This window comes from Drosophila subpulchrella, chromosome 4 (assembly GCF_014743375.2).
Source record: "Drosophila subpulchrella strain 33 F10 #4 breed RU33 chromosome 4, RU_Dsub_v1.1 Primary Assembly, whole genome shotgun sequence".
Taxonomy (NCBI): Eukaryota; Metazoa; Arthropoda; class Insecta; order Diptera; family Drosophilidae; genus Drosophila; species Drosophila subpulchrella.
The window spans coordinates 2,003,248-2,021,506 of NC_050608.1; the positions used below are offsets into that span (position 1 = coordinate 2,003,248).

Genomic DNA, 18,259 nt, shown 5'->3' on the forward strand with positions numbered 1-18,259 from the left:
TTAGAAAAGTGTATGTTCTCACCAAAGGGCTCTGTCAGGCAGTCCCTCTCAGCGCAATAATTAACAAACGACATTGGGTTTTTTAAAATTCCGTTTGATTACATATTTTACTCAGGTTAAATTTATTAGACTTTTTGAAAACAAGACAAAACTCAACCCTCTAAAGTTATCATCCCATACAATTTGATTCTATACAAAATAACTTAATTTATTTATAATAAAAAACATTTGTTTGTCCTGTTGATATAACAAATATTTGGCGACAAGTCTTATTTATTACGTCATAAAACCTTTTTTTTAACGGATTTGAAAACATTGAAAACATATTAAACCAGAGAGGGCGCCGTAGCCGATTGACTTTGACTATTGTATACACCTTACTGAGCTATACATATAACTATATATTAACCATACAGTGCAATTTAATCCATTTTTTGGCATGCCAATTGATATTGACAAATTAATAAACAGAAATTCAAGTGTTCAAAGACAACTGTCCCAATATCCCTTTTATAAAATAAATACAAAATTTTCCGTTAAACCAGGAGTGTTTAGATTGTATAAAAAAATATACTTACTAAAAACAGGGCTGTGGTCCGGCCTTGCAATTTTTTGACCCTTTTCCTACAAAGAAAAAATAAAATTTTAAACCATAAATAGATTAACATGGATAAGTTATAAAATATAAGTGGTAAGGCGCCAACCTTTTATAACTCCTTTTATTTTTTGATATTTCTTTTGGTTTATTGATTATTTCTTATTTTAATAGAACTGTTAAAACTAATCAGACAAGACATTACTTATATATTACGGAACGTAATATATTTATACCCAATACTCGAAGAGTAACAGGGTCTACTGTAATTTAATTTGAGTCACTCAAAAAGTTTACCCGTCAAAAAAAATTTACGAGTATAACACATATTTGGTTAACAGTGAGTGTCTAACTGTAAACAGCAAACAGCTTACATTTTAAAAAATGGTCTTTAAGATGTTCTATTTCATTTTCTTTTGATGTATAATTGTGATACATAACACAATCCTGTGCTCATAACACAATTATTTTTTACATTTTAACATGAACCCTTCGGTTTCCATGAAAGCTCATTAATAGAGCCGCCGGATCGGCTAGATTTATTTGTCCTGATCAGGTTACAGATAAAATAAACCAAAGTTTAAAACAATTATTCAAATTTATTTTCTGGGTCATTAAATAGAATTCAGCAATTAAAGTAGTGAATAAATATTAACGAATGGTTCTTGTGTTTTCTTAATTTATTCCTTAAACAAAGCAATGGTGACACCATAACATAAATATTTTGTTACTGTGTGTTTTCGCCTTTTGAATAGTTTAAAATTGTAACACAACTATTTCTTTTTTCAAGTATTTTATTGTTTCCCTTTGACCGAAAATAGTAACACCACAATTAAAATCCAACAAAAGAGTAAAAGAGATTCGTCGGAAAGTATGAAACAGGTAGAAGAAAGCGTTTCAGGAAAAGCGTTTCAAGAAAGCGTGATCAGGATCACTAGCCGAGTCGATTTAGCCATGTCCGTCTGTTCGAACGGCAGTAAATGAAAAGGAACATTATCTTTAAGTTTCTGGAATTATAATTTTGTTTTCTAAAAATCGGAAAGCTCTGTACATACTATGCTCTTAAGGAAACGACCTGCAAGGGTATAGAAACTTCGGCTTGCCAAAGCTAGCTTCCTTTCTTATTTTAATTCGGATTTCAAGTATATCATGTTATTTAACAAAAATCATTCTTCGGTGGACCAATGGTTAAAGTGCTTGAGTCACAGCGCGGAAAGGGAAGAAGAATTGTAAGTTTAAAAGAAAGTTTCTATAAATAACTTACATGTAAATAAATATAAATAATTTAAAATATAAATATACTTTTGTAAATAATTAATTTTTTTGGTAATTTCAAAATTGTATGGGTAACCACGACTTTTGTCCTTTTTAATCTTTGTAGGCTGGGGAAGTTCAACAAGGAAGAACGCTATAGTCGAGTACCTCGACTATGAGATATCCGTTACTCAGCTAAAGGGACCAAAGGGAAATGGAGATATGCAAGCAGCAAAGCGAGATTGAAATGCGCCACCTACCGGCGGTAGACAGATTGACGGTTGGTTTACTTTATTATAAATAGTAAATGATTTTAACTGCAAGAGTGTGTTATATCTCTAATTCATTGAACATTTTTAAAATTGAGTTAATTTTTCAGAAATGTTAGTTAGACTATGAGTTTTTGCTTAAAGAAAATAATCAATTGTTGAAAGTGAATTATTAGCAGTTGGCCCAAAAGTATTTAAAATTTAAATTAGAATTTGGTTTATGTTTACATTACCTCACTTTCAGTTAAATCTATCAAGCTCGACTTCTCTTCAACTAATAAGTTTTCAGATGATATTTTTTCATCTTCACGGTCTCCTTCGTCTTTAAATATCTTGACTTCGTCAGTACTGCATAAATCATCTCCAGATGATCCGTGCCTGCTGTGTGTGTGAGGCATGTTTTACTCAGTTCCAGGTTTTTAACGGTTTGGTTGATTTTGCCTAAATTGTGTCAACCGCGAAAGTTACATAGACTCGAAAGACTTCCCTCAATGCAAAACGCTGCATTTGGCTGTACTGTATTTTGAAATGATCCATACTCTTAGACAACGTTTCTGAAATTAAATAGAACAAAATTAAACAAATAATTGCTGAACAAAATAATATATTTGTGCCTTATAATAATAAAATGATTTTGGGTAAGCTATTTATAATCTTTAAACTTTTAAATGTTATAAACTCTTAATATTATACTTCTAGTTCCATTCTTGTCAGCAGCGTTCTTACCACAAGGGCTTTAGAAAAAATTAGTACAATTTGTTTAAAACAGTGGTCTGAAAATTTGTTGTTCGTTTGTATTACAAATTTGTACGGTGCAGCAATGTGTATGCGCCAACCGCTGTACTTTGTTTAAGTAGCGGCAAAGAACGGGCAGAGCTTAATGAAAACTATATGTACATTAAATTTTGTAAATCGTACTTTATAAAGGAAATTCTTGTAGCGTGCCGAATAATTTGTTGTTGGAAGTGCATTTTATGACTTCAAATAAGCCGTTTTTTTACAAACCGAGCGGATTTCGCAAAAAATTATTTTAAACATTTAAGATTTTCCTGAAACTATTTTAACGCCTAATATTAATTTTTGAAATTATTTTTTTTAAATTTGCAAAAAAAAACGACAAACTTCAAAAAGGTCTTATGTTTTCTTCAGCTATAACTATGGACCGACAAAATTAATTCTTTCACGAATAATTCACGGATTAATAACGGCAAAATACCAGCTGAAAACATTTTGGAAAATTTCAAGTTCAAGGAGTTGCAGAACTTAGTTGCACTTAGCAGAACACCTGATAATTTTAAAAAAAGTTAAGTGGCAAATTTATTTCTTTCACGAATAATTTACGGATAATTAAGGGCAAATTGTGAATAGGAAAAAAGTTTGGATATCAAAAGTTGTTTTGCTAACTTGATGCATATGAGATCTCGGAAACTATAAAAGCTACAATACTGGGATTAGGCATGCAGATTCCTGAGATTCCTGCGCAGCGCAAGTTTGTTTCACCAGAGTGCCACGCCCACAAGCCGCCCAAAACTGTGGCTCCTACAGTTTTGATGCTAGAAAAAAAATTTTAACTGAAATGTATTGTTCTCATCAATACCTACCCAAAAAAAAATTTGCCACGCCCACTTTAACGTCCACAAACTTCAAAAAATCGTAAATATGAACGTGGATATCTCGGGTTTAGATTCTGTGGCCTTGTACGCAGCGCTTATCGCTCTTACTAGATGTGCGGTTTGTAAAAGAACTGCCCATATCGAGTTTTATTTGTGTAAGCCTTATCTGTTAAACTCAGATTTGAGCCGTTTTGCCGTGTTTTTAGTGATCTTTATTAATACCGAATTATCAAATCAATAGATTGTTCGCTTTTCAGCTTTATTCTTATGCGTGAGATTGACTTGATTTTGGCGAAGTACGTCTCTTTTCGTTTCGCTTCAAAAATGCGGGTGACAGACTATTTCCGATATTGACATTAACTTGAACAATTTTTGGCAACCTGATGGGTATTGATGAACAAAACAAAATGTCATTTCCTCTGCAAGGGTATAAAAATATATAAAAACCAAAAAGGAGGTCAACAAAAACTAGAAAGAAAGCTTATATCGGCCAGCCGAAGCTTATATACCCTTGCAGGTTGTTCCTATGCTATCCAAAGCATTCCGATTTTTAGAAAATTAATAAATTATCACAGATATATTAAAAAATGGTTACACTTTAATTTACCAGCATAATTTTTAGCAGAAAACCAAATATAACGATTCTTGTATTATTTTGACATACATTATGCGATCCTTCCTATGACAGATACACGTTATAGTATTCCGATTTTTCTCAAATGTTATTTGTAATAATAAACAAAAAAATCTATACAAAGCTTTAATTGTTTTTCTTTTATTTTCCCATTAATCCAATCGTTCCTATGACAGCGATATGACATAGTTGGCAGATTTTATAAAATTTAATTCAAAGTTCTAATATATTGAGAGTAGAAAATAATTGTCAAAAACACCGAAGCTATAATTAAACATTTTATTTTTCCGATTATTGTTATGGGAGCTATATTACATACATAGTTGTACGATCCGGTTCGTTCGGACTTATTTGCTATCTTGAATAGAAATACGACTTTTGGTAAGGTTTTATCCCGATAGCTTTAAAACTTAGAGACTATGGGCATGGCTATATCTACTCGTCTTCTGATTTTGATCCAGAGTATACATTTTTACTTTATGGGGTCGGAAACTTCTTTGGGTATAAAAATACCTAAGGAGTGATCACGGAATATCTTAAACCTTCCGCAAAAAATGTAAGTACCCCAACTGGTTGTCTGTTGAAACTCAACACCTGGGGCTCGAAAGAAACTGCAGGAGTAATTAGATTTTTCGCACAACATTTTAAGGTGTCCTTGGGGTTCCTTCGATCCGATTTTTTTCTTAGTGCAGGTATACATATATATTTGAAGGCAGGGTGGAATTTAAGATCAAATAAGCTCACCAACGTTTTCTTATTAAATAAATTAATGCTAAAACAAAAGAATTGTATTTTAACGTTTAAACGGTGCGCAATGGCATCAAAAATTAGTATGTTAATAATAATTAAATGTTTTCTCTCCTTATCTTAATTTGTCAACTTTTTGTTTTTGCACCATTTGACTTCAATGCTTTGAAAAGGAATTTTAGCAAGGTAAAACCAGAAAAGAAGCCTTGCAGATCGATGCAGTGGGAGCATTGTATGAACAGCGCTTTTTTATTTTTTGAAAACTAAAAAATAATTACAGAAATTGTAAGATTATGTTCCAATTCAATTTATTGCCGTATATGTTTAACGAAAACGAAATATAATGGTCTTTGGATTTTTTTTATTTTTATCGAAATTCTGAAGTATTTAAAGAATAATATTCCCAATATTAATAAGTCAAAAAACACTGACTAAAAAAAAATTGTTATCATTCCTATGGGACCTAAAGAATATAGTTTTCTCGCTCCGTTTTATACCTACCTACTACCTAAGAGAAATACGATTTTGGAAAGGTTTAAATCTGAGAGGCTAGTTTGCGTAGAAACGGACAGACTAACATGGCTAGACCGACTCGTCTAGGGAGCGACAGTAGAAAAAATTTTTTTTAAATAATTATTTCATTATTTCTCTGACCATTTCTCTGACAGCTGTATGTTAGAGTCGTCAGATTTTAATTAAATTTAATTCGAAATTCTCAAAGTACATAAAATGATATTCCCAATAGTGCTATAATTTGTTTCATATTATTTTCCCACCAATTTTCCGATCGTTCCTATAGCAGCTATATGATATAGTCGTCAGATTTTGATAAAATTAATCGAAATTCAGAACTTACTTATATTTAAAAAAACACCAAAGATATAATTTTTTAAAATATTTTTATACCCTTGCAGAGGATATTATGATTTCAGTCAGAAGTTTGCAACGCACTGAAGGAGACGTTTCCGACCCCATACAGTATATATATTTTTGATCAGCATCACTAGACGAGTCGATCTAGCCATGTCCGTCTGTCCGTCCGTTTCTACGCAAACTAGTCTCTCAATTTAAAGCTATCGGGCAGAAACTTTCCCAAAAGTCGTCTTTCTTTTGCAGGTAGTATATAAGACAAGTAGTATTTAGTCTACGAGGAACGGGTATAAATATTGTTTCCACATACTTTATAATATACATATCATGTATAAATGGTGTATTTGTTTAGTGTAATGAGTTAAATTTTGTTTTGCAATATTAAATGTCAGAATTGATATAATAATAATCCCGTTGTATATTAAAAATTTGTAAACATAAAATTTTAACTGCGTTTAAATGCGTTTTTTATCACCTCTTTTTTTAACTCTGAAATAATAAAATAATGCTATTACTGAAGTAGAACATGATCAAATATAACGGAGCTATAATTATTTTGCTATACTTTTCCGATTATTTATCCGATTGTTCCTATGACAGCTATATGATACAGTCGTCCGATTTTTTAAAATGTAATTCGAAATTTTAAAATATATTAAAAAATGTATATTTCTATCAATGTGTCAAAAAACATCAATGCTATAATAATTATTCCTATGGGAGCAAGGGTATAATGACCCAAAAATCTTTAAAATAATGAAAGGTATAAGTCTTAAATGGATGGTTCGATTTAAAAAGGTTTAAATTAAAATATAAAAAATAAATTCATTAGAAATTGTGTTGGCTTCACCGGTCACCTTAATTTTTCCTGAAGCAATCATACCTTTCGATCGGTGTACGTCTTGTTTTAGTCGGACTATCGTAGCAGCTTTTCATTTCGGCGGCTCTCCGCGCACTCTCCATGTGCAATTCGTCACTACGTTGACTACTGTTCACAGTTGTCACACTTTGTCAATACCAATAATTTTCCTTGTCAAAAACGAATAAAATATAATAATTTATATCCCAAATGCTTCGATTGATTAACTAGCGGTCGGCAGCTTTCCATTAAGGGACATAGCAAATAGCTCTTCTCGTTCTCTGCCGCCACACAAATAATTTACAACAGCGGTGGGCACAACGCACAAATAAAAGATAAAATGTCTTTTTATTACGTACCGTTGCATTAAAAATCTATGTTTCCTTAAGGAAAATATTATCGTTTAGTCTAGACAAAACAATGTTAAATAAACATTAAAAATGTTGTTTACTATATTTAAAAATGTTCAAGTACCTTTTTGATCTATTGTTCATTAAAAAGCATTTCGCAATTTAAGTAGTACAAAATTATTTACTAAAATTTGGATGAGTTTAACTAGTTGTGAAAAATAAGTGTCGATAAACTGAGTAAGTGTCCAAGTAAATAAGTATTATAAGAACTAATTAAAACAAAAAAGGTACAACAATTTAATTACAACCACAACAATATATATGTATTGTTAAATACAACTAATTAGGACACTTCAAAAATTTGTGGCGTACTGTTACTACAGACACTATTTTTTTGCATAGGTTGGGCAGTTTTCACTATTTAATAGTTGATTTTACATATTTTTTATTGTGTTGGCGAAAGAGGGCTTCACCAGAATGGCTATGCTATGTTAGGTTTTTTTTGTTTTTCAACACTATATAACATTTCATAATAAATTTAAGTTTTTTTCTTCTTGAACATGCAAGCGAATGAGTAGCCGCCTCAGCTTATCCGTTTTCTTTGAAAATATTATTTTTTGGCCCGCAAGGACTCTTACTTTTCTGAGAATTAAATGACCAGCAAAAGGAAAAGCAAATAAATGCATATATATGTATTGTCATGGTTAAGTTTCGGCTTTAGCGACATGTATGTATGTGTACATATCTGCTACCTGACTGAGCGGTTGAGCCGTCGCCCGAGATTTTTAACTAGGTAGGTAGTACACGCAGACGGAAATAGCTAACTACATACTAGTTTAAGGTAAAAATGTGCCGACGACGCCAGCGGCAGTCCCAAAAACAAAAACAGAATACGCATCGGCTGAAGACTAATGACACAACGAGTTTCTATTTAGAGACAAGATTGTGGTATATCAACAGGTAGAGACGAAAACGACAGTCTAAACAAAAAATATATGCGTAAGACTGAATACAGAAAATTGTATTTTCAGCAAATAAATAAACAAACCTCAGGGTGTGCGTGCCATGGTGTTATTGTGTTGGTACTGTCGGCTCTCTGGATTCGAAACAGAGGATCGAGAACCATGTTTACATATACGCGTATGTATGCACGTACATATGTATATCCACACGTGCATACATATACTTAATTATATTTTGATACGCCAGTGTGGACTCCACTTTTTAACTAACTTAGTGAGTATATTAAAATTGGACACAGAGAATTAGTAAAGACACTTAAATTAAAAAACAAGAATGTTCGACATTTGTTTGTTTGTTTTACATTATACTACTTGTACTTACTTTAAAATTTTTGTTTAACTTCCAAGATCTTGGAACAATAAAATTATTTTTCTGAATCTCAGTTTTACTAAGCAATATTTAACAAGCCGTCGGTACCTTAAAGTTTAAACACATTTAAGGCTAATGTTCTGCTACTTTTAAACACACTGTTAAATGAGAGAAAAATACCCATTGAAAGTGGTTTCACAATTAAAGGGCATACACGCTTTAATTAATCAGACACAGCATTTTTTGTATGTATATATTTTTATCAACACACTTGCATGAGCTTTTATTCTTTGGCCAGTTAACAAGTACCGACGCAGCCTCGATCGCACATATGTACATACATATGTATGTCTCCCACACGGATACCGATAAACACTCATATATTTGTTTGTGATTTACATACACTTATACTAACGCACCAATTTTTATTCGTCAAAGCACAATTTGTCGAATCCACGACGGCAACTTAATTTATTTTTGCATTTTGTACTTAGGATCAGGCGCATTTTAAAATTGTTTAACGAACAGGCACAAAATAAGGTATCTATTTAATTCGTTCCCGCTTAAATATGATTATCAAATTAAAAACGGCCTAAGAACCGTGCACACGTCCGCGTTGAATTGATCAAAAAATTTTAAAGAGCACAGTGTGACCGCGGAATTATCGATAATTTATACCGCCCGGCTCCATTAAAAATACTTTTTATACAATTTTTGTTATGAAATATACCAAAAATAATCCAAAGCTGTCCCGCTGAAGTATCGATATTGACATTAAATTATCGATAGTCACAGTCAAGTTTTTGATGCACTTGTTTTTGAATTTTTAAAGTCTCCGGACTATCCAAATTGTTATTTATTTAATATTAATATAATAATTTTATAAGCGTTCCTCATTGCACAATGTGAGAATGCGCGGTGGGTGTACTCGCTAAGCCAGGGTTGACACTGCTATCTATCGATACGAAATATTGAATAGAAAATAGCTAGAAGAAATATCTAATTTGTTCAGACTTGAAGAATATTTAACATTGAAAGCTAATAAAATAAAATAAGATAAATAACATATTTAAAGTTATTTTGTTTATAAAGATTAATACTAATGTAATTACTTTAATTTGCTTACAAATAAAAAAACAGTACACTGAACAGAAAATTTTGCGCAACATGTTGCGCTGCAAAGTAAAACTATGTAATTTTCGAATTCGCTCCACATTCGGAGCGACGGCGAATTCAAACGAGGCCGGGCGAATTGAAAAAGGCGACCATTCTTAAACTTTTGAGTCTATTGACGTAAGTATCTGAAATATTTATACATATTAAAAATTTAAAATAAATAAAAATTAACAATGTAAATATAAAAGAATATTAATTTTTGTAAATGATTTTGATTGGTCTTCATTCCAAAAAAAAACTGTGTGGAACGTGTCTTAATTCTAGAGAGAGACAAAAAATAGCCGTGGCTCCCCCCAGCGGATGTTGGCCAAATAAGCTACTGCCTCCCAACGCTTGGAGCGCAACTGAGCCAGAGTCACATATCATGTACAAATCTGTGTCAAAAGTAAATTAAATGCAGTAAAAAGTAAATTACCTTGCCTTGCCTTACTTTTTTTTAAGTACATTTACTAAAGTATTTACTTGTCGGGTGTGTGAATCGGCTTTTTTGTTGGAGGCTTTTAATTATGATAGGTGAGACAGAAATCGCATGCGAGATAAGAACATCAGCCGAGACAGAAATCAGTGCTGGAAATATGCTGAAAAATTGAGTTTATTTGTTAATTACAGAAAAATAAATATAGCCATAGCCCCTCCCTTTAAGATGTGACAGCATTTTTTTGAATTTCAATTTCAATTTTTTTCAATCCAGAGGAAAAGCACAGGTGAGCGACTTATGAGAGGGAAAGACCACACGTACCTTATGATCTGGCCTCCTCGGCGCGGCAGCAACAACAACGACCAGGCTGCAACATCATCAGCAGCAGCAACATCACATACCAAGGGCAAGATAGGAAGCAGAACGTAACCTGATAATGTTCGTATTTCCGAAATCAAAATATTTTGTTCCATACTTTTAGATTCTTTTATAGATGATTTAGAAATAGTTCTGAAAATTCCCTCAATAAACTAATGATTTTGACATATTTTGGACATATTATAAAAAAGCGCATGTATATAAATAGTTTTTTTTGTCAGGTGCCACGACCACTCTAAGACCCGCAAACAGCCCAAAACTGTGACCCCTACAGTTTTAATCCTAGAAATAAATGCAGTACCTATGTATATCCTATAACGCTATAACCACAAGCAGCAAACTTAAAAATATCGCAAGTATGAAGGCGCATACGGATATCTCGGAAACCATGAAATCATCATTTCATTTTTACCTATACTAGCTTTCCAGCCGCTACATTTTTATTATAATAAAAGGTCGTATTATTACAAAAAACTATGGATATTTAGTTCCACGGATCTAAGACTATATAAAAAATATTGTTTGGCTGCGTTTGTTTGCCTTGCCCAGATATACGGATTTTTCACGAAGTTGTTCGGCTCTTTCATTAGGGCATTTATTAGATTAGAAAAAGACAAATAGCAATGTCGCCCGAAGCTTTTCCTGCGGAAATTTCGCAAAGAGATCGTTATATAATCCTATACTTTTGACTATCTTTTATCTTTACTACTATAACTAAATTTAAAACATTCCTCATTTCCACACCACCATAGAGGTAGAGGTTTTGCTGCTTTTCTTTTTCGGTTTTCCCAAGGACCTACTCTAGAATGCAAATTTATTGTTGAATATGTCGGATCTTAAATTATGGTAGTCAGTGTAAAAGCATTAAATCAAATGCGTGTATCAAGTGGCAATTCTCGTCTCTGCACTCTAACGGTTGTTTGTTAGTACGCTTTGTTCCGTATATTCGCCAGATGGTCAGTATAGTTCGATGCTAACATGAGAGAGAGAGTTGTGTGAGGTTAGAGGTTTGAGAGAGAGATGCGTAGTACGATTGTTGTGCGTGTATGCTTGAGCCACTGCGAGAGACAGAGACACAAGTATGGTCGTTGCAGCTTTTTCGGGAGAGCATTTCCAGTATGCTAGAAGGCTGGCGCGCATTCTCAAATCGGCAGTGGCGTGCTCAAGTATATTCGCCGTATACAATCTGCGCAAAAATATGGAAAATAATACCAATAACCCGACAAATACTTTTTTTTAAAGTTTTAAAAATTTACAATTTCTACAAGACTTTTCTTAAAAACGGTATTCCTTGGGTTTTCCCACTGGTGCTAGGTAATAATTACATTTATTTGATTAATAATGTAGCAGAAAGGTGTGTGGGAAAGCCGGGAATCTATTTGTGTAAGCAATTATATGTATTTGTTTGCAAATAGGAATGCAATTACAAATTGAGAATTACAAAATAAGTTTGTAATTTAAAACAAGAGAAAACGCTATTGTCGATGGCCTCGACTATTAACTATTAACTTGACCTAAAACTGTATAACTCAAATAAATGTTTTGTTTAGTCTATATTTATATGTAGCGGCGTTATTTTTTGTTCGCAGCGCACTTATTAAGACGCTTAAATATTACTTTTGTTGTCTATATTTGCTTATACCCCCATGCATACCATCCGTTCGAAACGGTTATTTTTGACAAATGTGAAACTCCGATTCTCACAAGGCACATCCACCATCTACCAGCTGGTCTGAAGAAATGTGGCTAATCAAACCAAACCTGTTGCTCCTGCGCCTCCCATTTTCAAATGTGAAAAAACATAGCCTAACTATCGCATAAAAGAGTCCGTCATATTTGGATGGGAAGCTAACTGGGAAATTTTCGGAACGGCAAAACCTTATGGATCATCCGATCAACGGTGGATGGATCTCTGTGGCTGCAAGCAGCTGAGCAAAATTGTACTTTTTATACCCTATATACACAGAGGGGGCATTCGCTTCAGCGACCAAATTCCACTTTCCACTTTTTTTCTCCATTGAATTGATCTCATCTTGAGAAGCTCCTTTTTAAGGTAATGACCAACCTCCAGCTTATGTCCATGGCAAGAGCTGGCAACTGTTGCACCAAATATACATTATTTATCTGTAGAAGAATCTATTTGCGGGGGAACCCACCTCCCAGATCTGTTGCTTAAAAAATGGATTCAGTCAAAATATATACATGTATAGATACATAAAAGGGTCCAAACGGTTCTGGAATTCTCATCCTTGATCCATTTGCTAATAGCAATACAAAATTAATTTGTTGCTGAAAACATTCCACATGCTAGCGTCCAAATTGTATTTAGTTTTAGCGTAGTAAAACAACGCGTTGTTTTCCATTTATTCGGAGCACCGGATACGGTTTGCTTATGCTGATCAGCCGTTCGCTTCAGAGATTCTCTATGTGTACAAGAAACCGCTTAGAATCGCTGTTGCAATTTTAACCGGCTGTGTGCAAAGGCTATTACCAAACCCAGCTGATTGACAGTAAAGCCTAGTACTCACATCGACAAAAACCGCGAGCTAACCATAGGAGTGAGCGAGAGGCAAACAGGCGGATAAAGCTTTTCGTCGGGTCTGTTTTTCAGCGCGGTACTCAGATGAGCTAAGGAAATACCAGAAAAGTACCAGATTTCGGGAGTGAATTTTCGATGAACGCCGTTAGTGAAGTGCTGGAGGAGATTCTCTAGAGAATCCCAGTTGGAAGTAACATGCCGAGTGGGACTTCACTCTCTACATGGACATCCTGCCGAGCGTGTCCTCGCTCAGAAAGTAAGACCTGGCCAAAATAATTTGGTTGCGTTGTACTAATAGAAGGATATTTTTGGCAGAATCACCAGTAATATGATCTCCGAAGTCCTCTCCATTAGGACTCCCGACACCATAACCACCAGCTACTTGGCAGCTTACTTGGGACGTTAAGGAAGCTTTAAACTACAAAATGACATAAATAAAAATATTCTCTGAACATTCCATTTATACTTATTTTACTTTCTTTGTGTACCAGCAGACTCCTCCTTTTTAAATTTCTTCAATTGATTTGTTTTCCGTTTGGCAACAAGCCAAGCCGCTTGACAGTAAGACCATGCTACATGCATTGCAGGTGAACTTTGAAAATTTCGGTCACGCTACAACGAATAAGATTTTTCGACTAGTGAAAGTCTTAGCCGATCTGAGTACTAGGCTTAAGACCAAAGATAAAACAATATTAAGATGCTTACTACCATGCGATTCTTTTTGGGGAATTTTTTATGCAGGCTCGAGAGCGGGCTTTTTGTCGGGTATATTTTTCAGCGCGGTACTCAGATGGGCTACGGAAATACCAGAAAAAATAACAGATTTAGCGAGTTTTCGATGAACGCAGTTAGCTGCGGCCCAAATATTAAGAAATTTAATCTTTGCCGGTGTTCATGCAGAAACGGTGTGAAAACTAAAAATTAAAAATGGAAGGAAAGCCCAAAAAACGTCTGCAGGAGGCCAGTGCAGATGAAAAAAGGACGCCTATTCCAAGCTATTGCATGTTATTGTGGGACTTCGCCGAGAGGAAGCAATGCTTCCATAGGCCAAGTCCCATAATAATGGCCAATTGCATTGACCTCCTGCAGGCGTTTTTGGGGATTTCTTATTCCATTTTTAATTTTTGTTTCCACACCGCTTTTGCACGAACACAGCCAAAAATTAAATTTCTTATTCTTTGGACCGTGGCTAACGGCGTTCATCGAAGTTCACTCGCCAAATCTGGTATTTTATTAACTCATCTGAGTACCGCGCTGAAAAACAGACCCGACGAAAAGCCTAAGCCGTGTATTTGCCTTTCGCTCACTCCGTTTTTCGCCGATGTGAGTGTAGGCTTTATTAAAAAAAAAAACCGTGAAATAAGTTAAATTCTTTTCAACTGTTCAGGCCTTTTTGATTTTTACGTGTTCAGGATTGCTGTGTGCAACGCTACAGTTGCGTTGGCAGCCTATATCGTATATAACATTTGCTTATAAAGCGATTTTCAAAACCTTACACCAGGACCAATTTAAAAATACATTTCAATTGTATAGTGGATTGTCAGGTACAATATTTTACTTTTTTATCGTCGTATGTATCATGAGCGTTCAGCAGAAAAAACTTTATCATTGGTTACTGATCGTTGTTGTTGTTCTGCTGAACGCGGCCAAGTAAACCACGTTTAAAGTCGACATTAAAGGTTCTTTCAATAAAAACGTGCTCTTATTAAATATATTAGTCAGTTCAGACAGAGGTGCTTCCCATTTGCGATATAATTCCGCTTCAGAGACTTTTTTCTATAAAAAGTACGTGCCCCAGAAAGAGACGGGTAAGTTCCGACACAATTCCGCTTCAACGATAAGTAATTTGTACATGGCGTCGTTAAACTTTCTAGAGACGGACGTTCAATTTGGCTCCAGTCAGGTGTTGATAAAGAAATTGTTGAATTTTAATAACAAATCCCATTGCGATTTAAATTTGTAAATCATTGATGATGATCAATGGAGAACGAAAACATCCGAATGCAAAAATAAATATGTTTTGGATCTTCTACGATAAAAAAAGAGCCGTGTTGGCCTTAATTCTTTCTTTTCTGAGCGATAGGCCAACCTCTACCTTGTGTCCTTCGTGGCAAGACTTGGAAACGTTTGCAACAAAGCATTTCGGCACAATCGAAAATTTCTATGACTCCAGTTTGTTAAAATTCCAAGGCATGACTTTCCCCAGGAGATTGAAGACTCTTCATATTTTTAATTCCACTTTTACAACGCTTGCCCCTTGACCAATTTTCCGACAATGGAGAAATTATTCATCGTGGAAAACAATCCCCGCCACTTAGCCCCCTTAGCCCCTTAGCGTTTTCTGCAATAGTGGTTTTCTATATGAACAGTCGTGTGCAGAAGGTATTATGCATTTTGAGTCATCTGTGCGCCTGTGTAAGCAACTTTTTCGCAGCGGATATAAGGTATAATATTAATATATTTTAATATCAAGTAACGAAATGACACTGTTGGCTTTACTCAACACTTATTTCCTTCTTTTGACATCTACAGCCAACGTGTTTCGACCTTTTCCGGTTTATTCTTTGAACATGGCAGTCGGCAAAAATAAAGGTCTTTCCAAGGGTGGCAAGAAGGGCGGTAAAAAGAAGGTGGTGGACCCGTTTTCCCGCAAGGACTGGTACGATGTGAAAGCCCCGAATATGTTCCAAACCCGTCAAATCGGTAAAACGCTCGTGAACCGCACCCAGGGCCAAAGAATAGCGTCTGACTATTTAAAGGGTCGCGTTTTTGAAGTGTCTCTGGCCGATTTGCAAAAGGATATTGATCCGGAACGGTCTTTCCGCAAATTTCGTCTTATTGCCGAAGACGTTCAAGACCGAAATGTGCTGTGCAACTTCCATGGCATGGATCTAACTACAGACAAGTACAGGTTGGTAAATGTTATTCATGCACAGAGTGTCCATTATGCATGTGTTTCTGCATAATGTAATGCATCTGCTTACTAAAATATTGATTTTTTGCTCAGGTCAATGGTTAAAAAGTGGCAAACACTTATTGAAGCTATTGTTGAAGCCAAGACTGTCGATGGTTACCTTCTGCGAGTGTTTTGCATTGGATTCACTGCCAAGGATCAGCAGTCTCAGCGCAAAACATGCTATGCCCAACAGTCGCAGGTCCGCAAGATTCGGTCTCGCATGACTGACATTATTACTAACGAAGTTAGTGGCGCCGATTTGAAGCAGCTTGTTAACAAACTGGCATTGGACTCCATTGCAAAAGATATTGAAAAAAGCTGCCAGCGCATCTATCCATTACACGATGTTTACATTCGTAAAGTCAAGGTATTGAAGAAGCCGCGTTTCGATGTCTCAAAGCTCTTGGAGTTGCATGGTGATGGTGGCGGCAAATCTGTCGATGCCGTCGTTTCCACCGAAGGAGCTGTAATTGACCGCCCCGAAGGTTATGAGCCTCCAGTGCAGGAAGCCGTCTAAAGTGAATATGAAATGCATATTTTTCAATGTAATGTAATAATGAAATACATTACTCTACAAATTGCATAAACTATTTTAGAGGGGAATTGTGTTAATTTGTGGGCCTTGGGAAAGTCTTACATATTTTAGGTATCTTGCTCGTGTCCACAGTTTTTTATCTGGTATGCGTGGTATGTAAATTAAAATTTATTTGTTAGAATCTGCATTTATTTGTTTATTATTACATCCAGGTTTATCCCCAAGCGACCCGTGTTAAAATCGAAGGAAAATTTTACGAAGAAAAAGGTATGTTAAATTTAAAATGAAGTAATATTTCTTATCCTGTGAAAATAAAATATGCGATATAAAAATATTTTTCATATTATTTTCTTTGAACGATGCGACAATTTGATTATTTTGACATTTCCATATTTTTTACCGAATGTACTATTGTTTTTTTTAAGTAACACTCGGAATGAAAAGAAATATGACCAATGAAATGGTAAAATATTAGTTTTATTTGTAATTGAAAAAGAAAGAAAGAATGTAATAATAATTTGTGAATGTGAAATGTCCAATTCACCATTTTCTTTAATTTTTATCGAATTTAAATTTTTAAGAGTAGTTACTACTCAAGCTTTGATTGTAGACTGATTTAATTGCCACCAGTAATGATGTACACCGGAAAGGGTTTTTGTTCTTCTTGAGTCTCAGTAAAAAATAGTTCGGTATATTAAAAACCAAAACCATCTATAATTAGAAACACGTTGCATATATTATTTTTGCCAATATAATATGATGATATTGTATTTTTCGTCTCTGCCATTATTTGATGACTACCCAAGTGCTGATATAATTGCTTGCAGATATTATGCCATTATTGATATTATATATTTCACCTATGCTATGTTTCTTCATCTTCACAGGTTTGTTGAATAGTGCTGAGGAGTTACGAACACATAAGGACCTAAATAATGTGAGATGTAACGTACTCAGACGTTTATGTATGTCTGTCTGCCATTATGTTTATTAAATGGACATCTTAAGGCATAGACAGTGTTCAACCCACGGAACACCTTTTTTGCACCGCCCTCCCGCTCATTCTGCGCCCACAGCTTCCAATGTCTTCTGAAGTCTACAACGCTCTCTCAAGTGTATAGTTTATGTAAGAGTAAGAGTAATCGAAAGATCAAGTGAATAAATGCTATCTTCGAAAATTGTCCGTACTTCTTTAATCTCTTCGTCTCCATCGCGTTCGCTGAGTAATTTATTCTTACTATTAATTATAGAATTATCGTGTAGAGAAATATTGTAGAAACTGTTTAAAACTAAATTTATAATCACGACAAATGCCACTTTTTTTGAACATTTTTACATACGTTTCTCGTAGAATAGAGGCAAAGACTATGAAATATCAAAAAATGTACATAGGCGGCGTCATTTTTGAAAACAAGGCTCGCGTATAGGAATCTATTTTTAGAGTGCCGCAAAGTCTCTCAGTCACTTGTTATATCGCTACCGCGATTATTAAAATTAGTTATATATATATATCCTACAAAATATCGGCTTAAGGTCATTGGTGCAAGAAAATCATCTGCAGAGCTATCGAAGTAAGCATAGTTTTCCCTCAAGATGTCCGAAAATGAATCAGTAATAAATATCGATGATTTGTGTAACCCATGTTTCAAATAATTGTTTAAGAAAACCGGTTGTACATAAAAACAAGAACGAAAGTTAGCTTCGGCAAGCCGAAGCTTATATACCCTTGCAGCT

General features: G+C 34.6%; 2 protein-coding genes across 9 annotated transcripts in view; one reads left to right on the forward strand and one right to left on the reverse strand.

Moving 5' to 3' along the window:
- LOC119547349 (protein pangolin, isoforms A/H/I/S) overlaps positions 1–9,165 on the reverse strand; it is an 89,685-nt gene extending 80,520 nt beyond the window's left edge. For 4 of the 8 annotated variants that reach the window (XM_037855118.1, XM_037855039.1, XM_037854961.1 and 1 more), the window contains exons 1-3: positions 8,536–9,162; positions 2,352–2,672; positions 579–624 (exon numbers count right to left, since the gene is read on the reverse strand). In XM_037855118.1, coding sequence (XP_037711046.1) covers positions 579–624; positions 2,352–2,516 — 211 coding nt within the window. In that variant the 5' untranslated portion in view covers positions 2,517–2,672; positions 8,536–9,162. Of the gene's footprint in view, positions 1–578; positions 625–2,351; positions 2,673–8,535 lie in introns of all 8 variants that reach the window. The other 4 variants (XM_037854888.1, XM_037854809.1, XM_037854728.1 and 1 more) reach the window with 4 other exon arrangements.
- Positions 9,166–15,564: 6,399 nt separating this feature from the next.
- LOC119557904 (40S ribosomal protein S3a) lies at positions 15,565–16,580 on the forward strand. Its single transcript, XM_037870948.1, has 2 exons — positions 15,565–15,945; positions 16,042–16,580. The coding sequence occupies exons 1-2, from the start codon at positions 15,605–15,607 to the stop codon at positions 16,505–16,507; spliced, it is 807 nt and encodes a 268-aa protein (XP_037726876.1). The 5' UTR covers positions 15,565–15,604; the 3' UTR covers positions 16,508–16,580.
- The last annotated feature ends 1,679 nt before the right edge of the window (positions 16,581–18,259 follow it).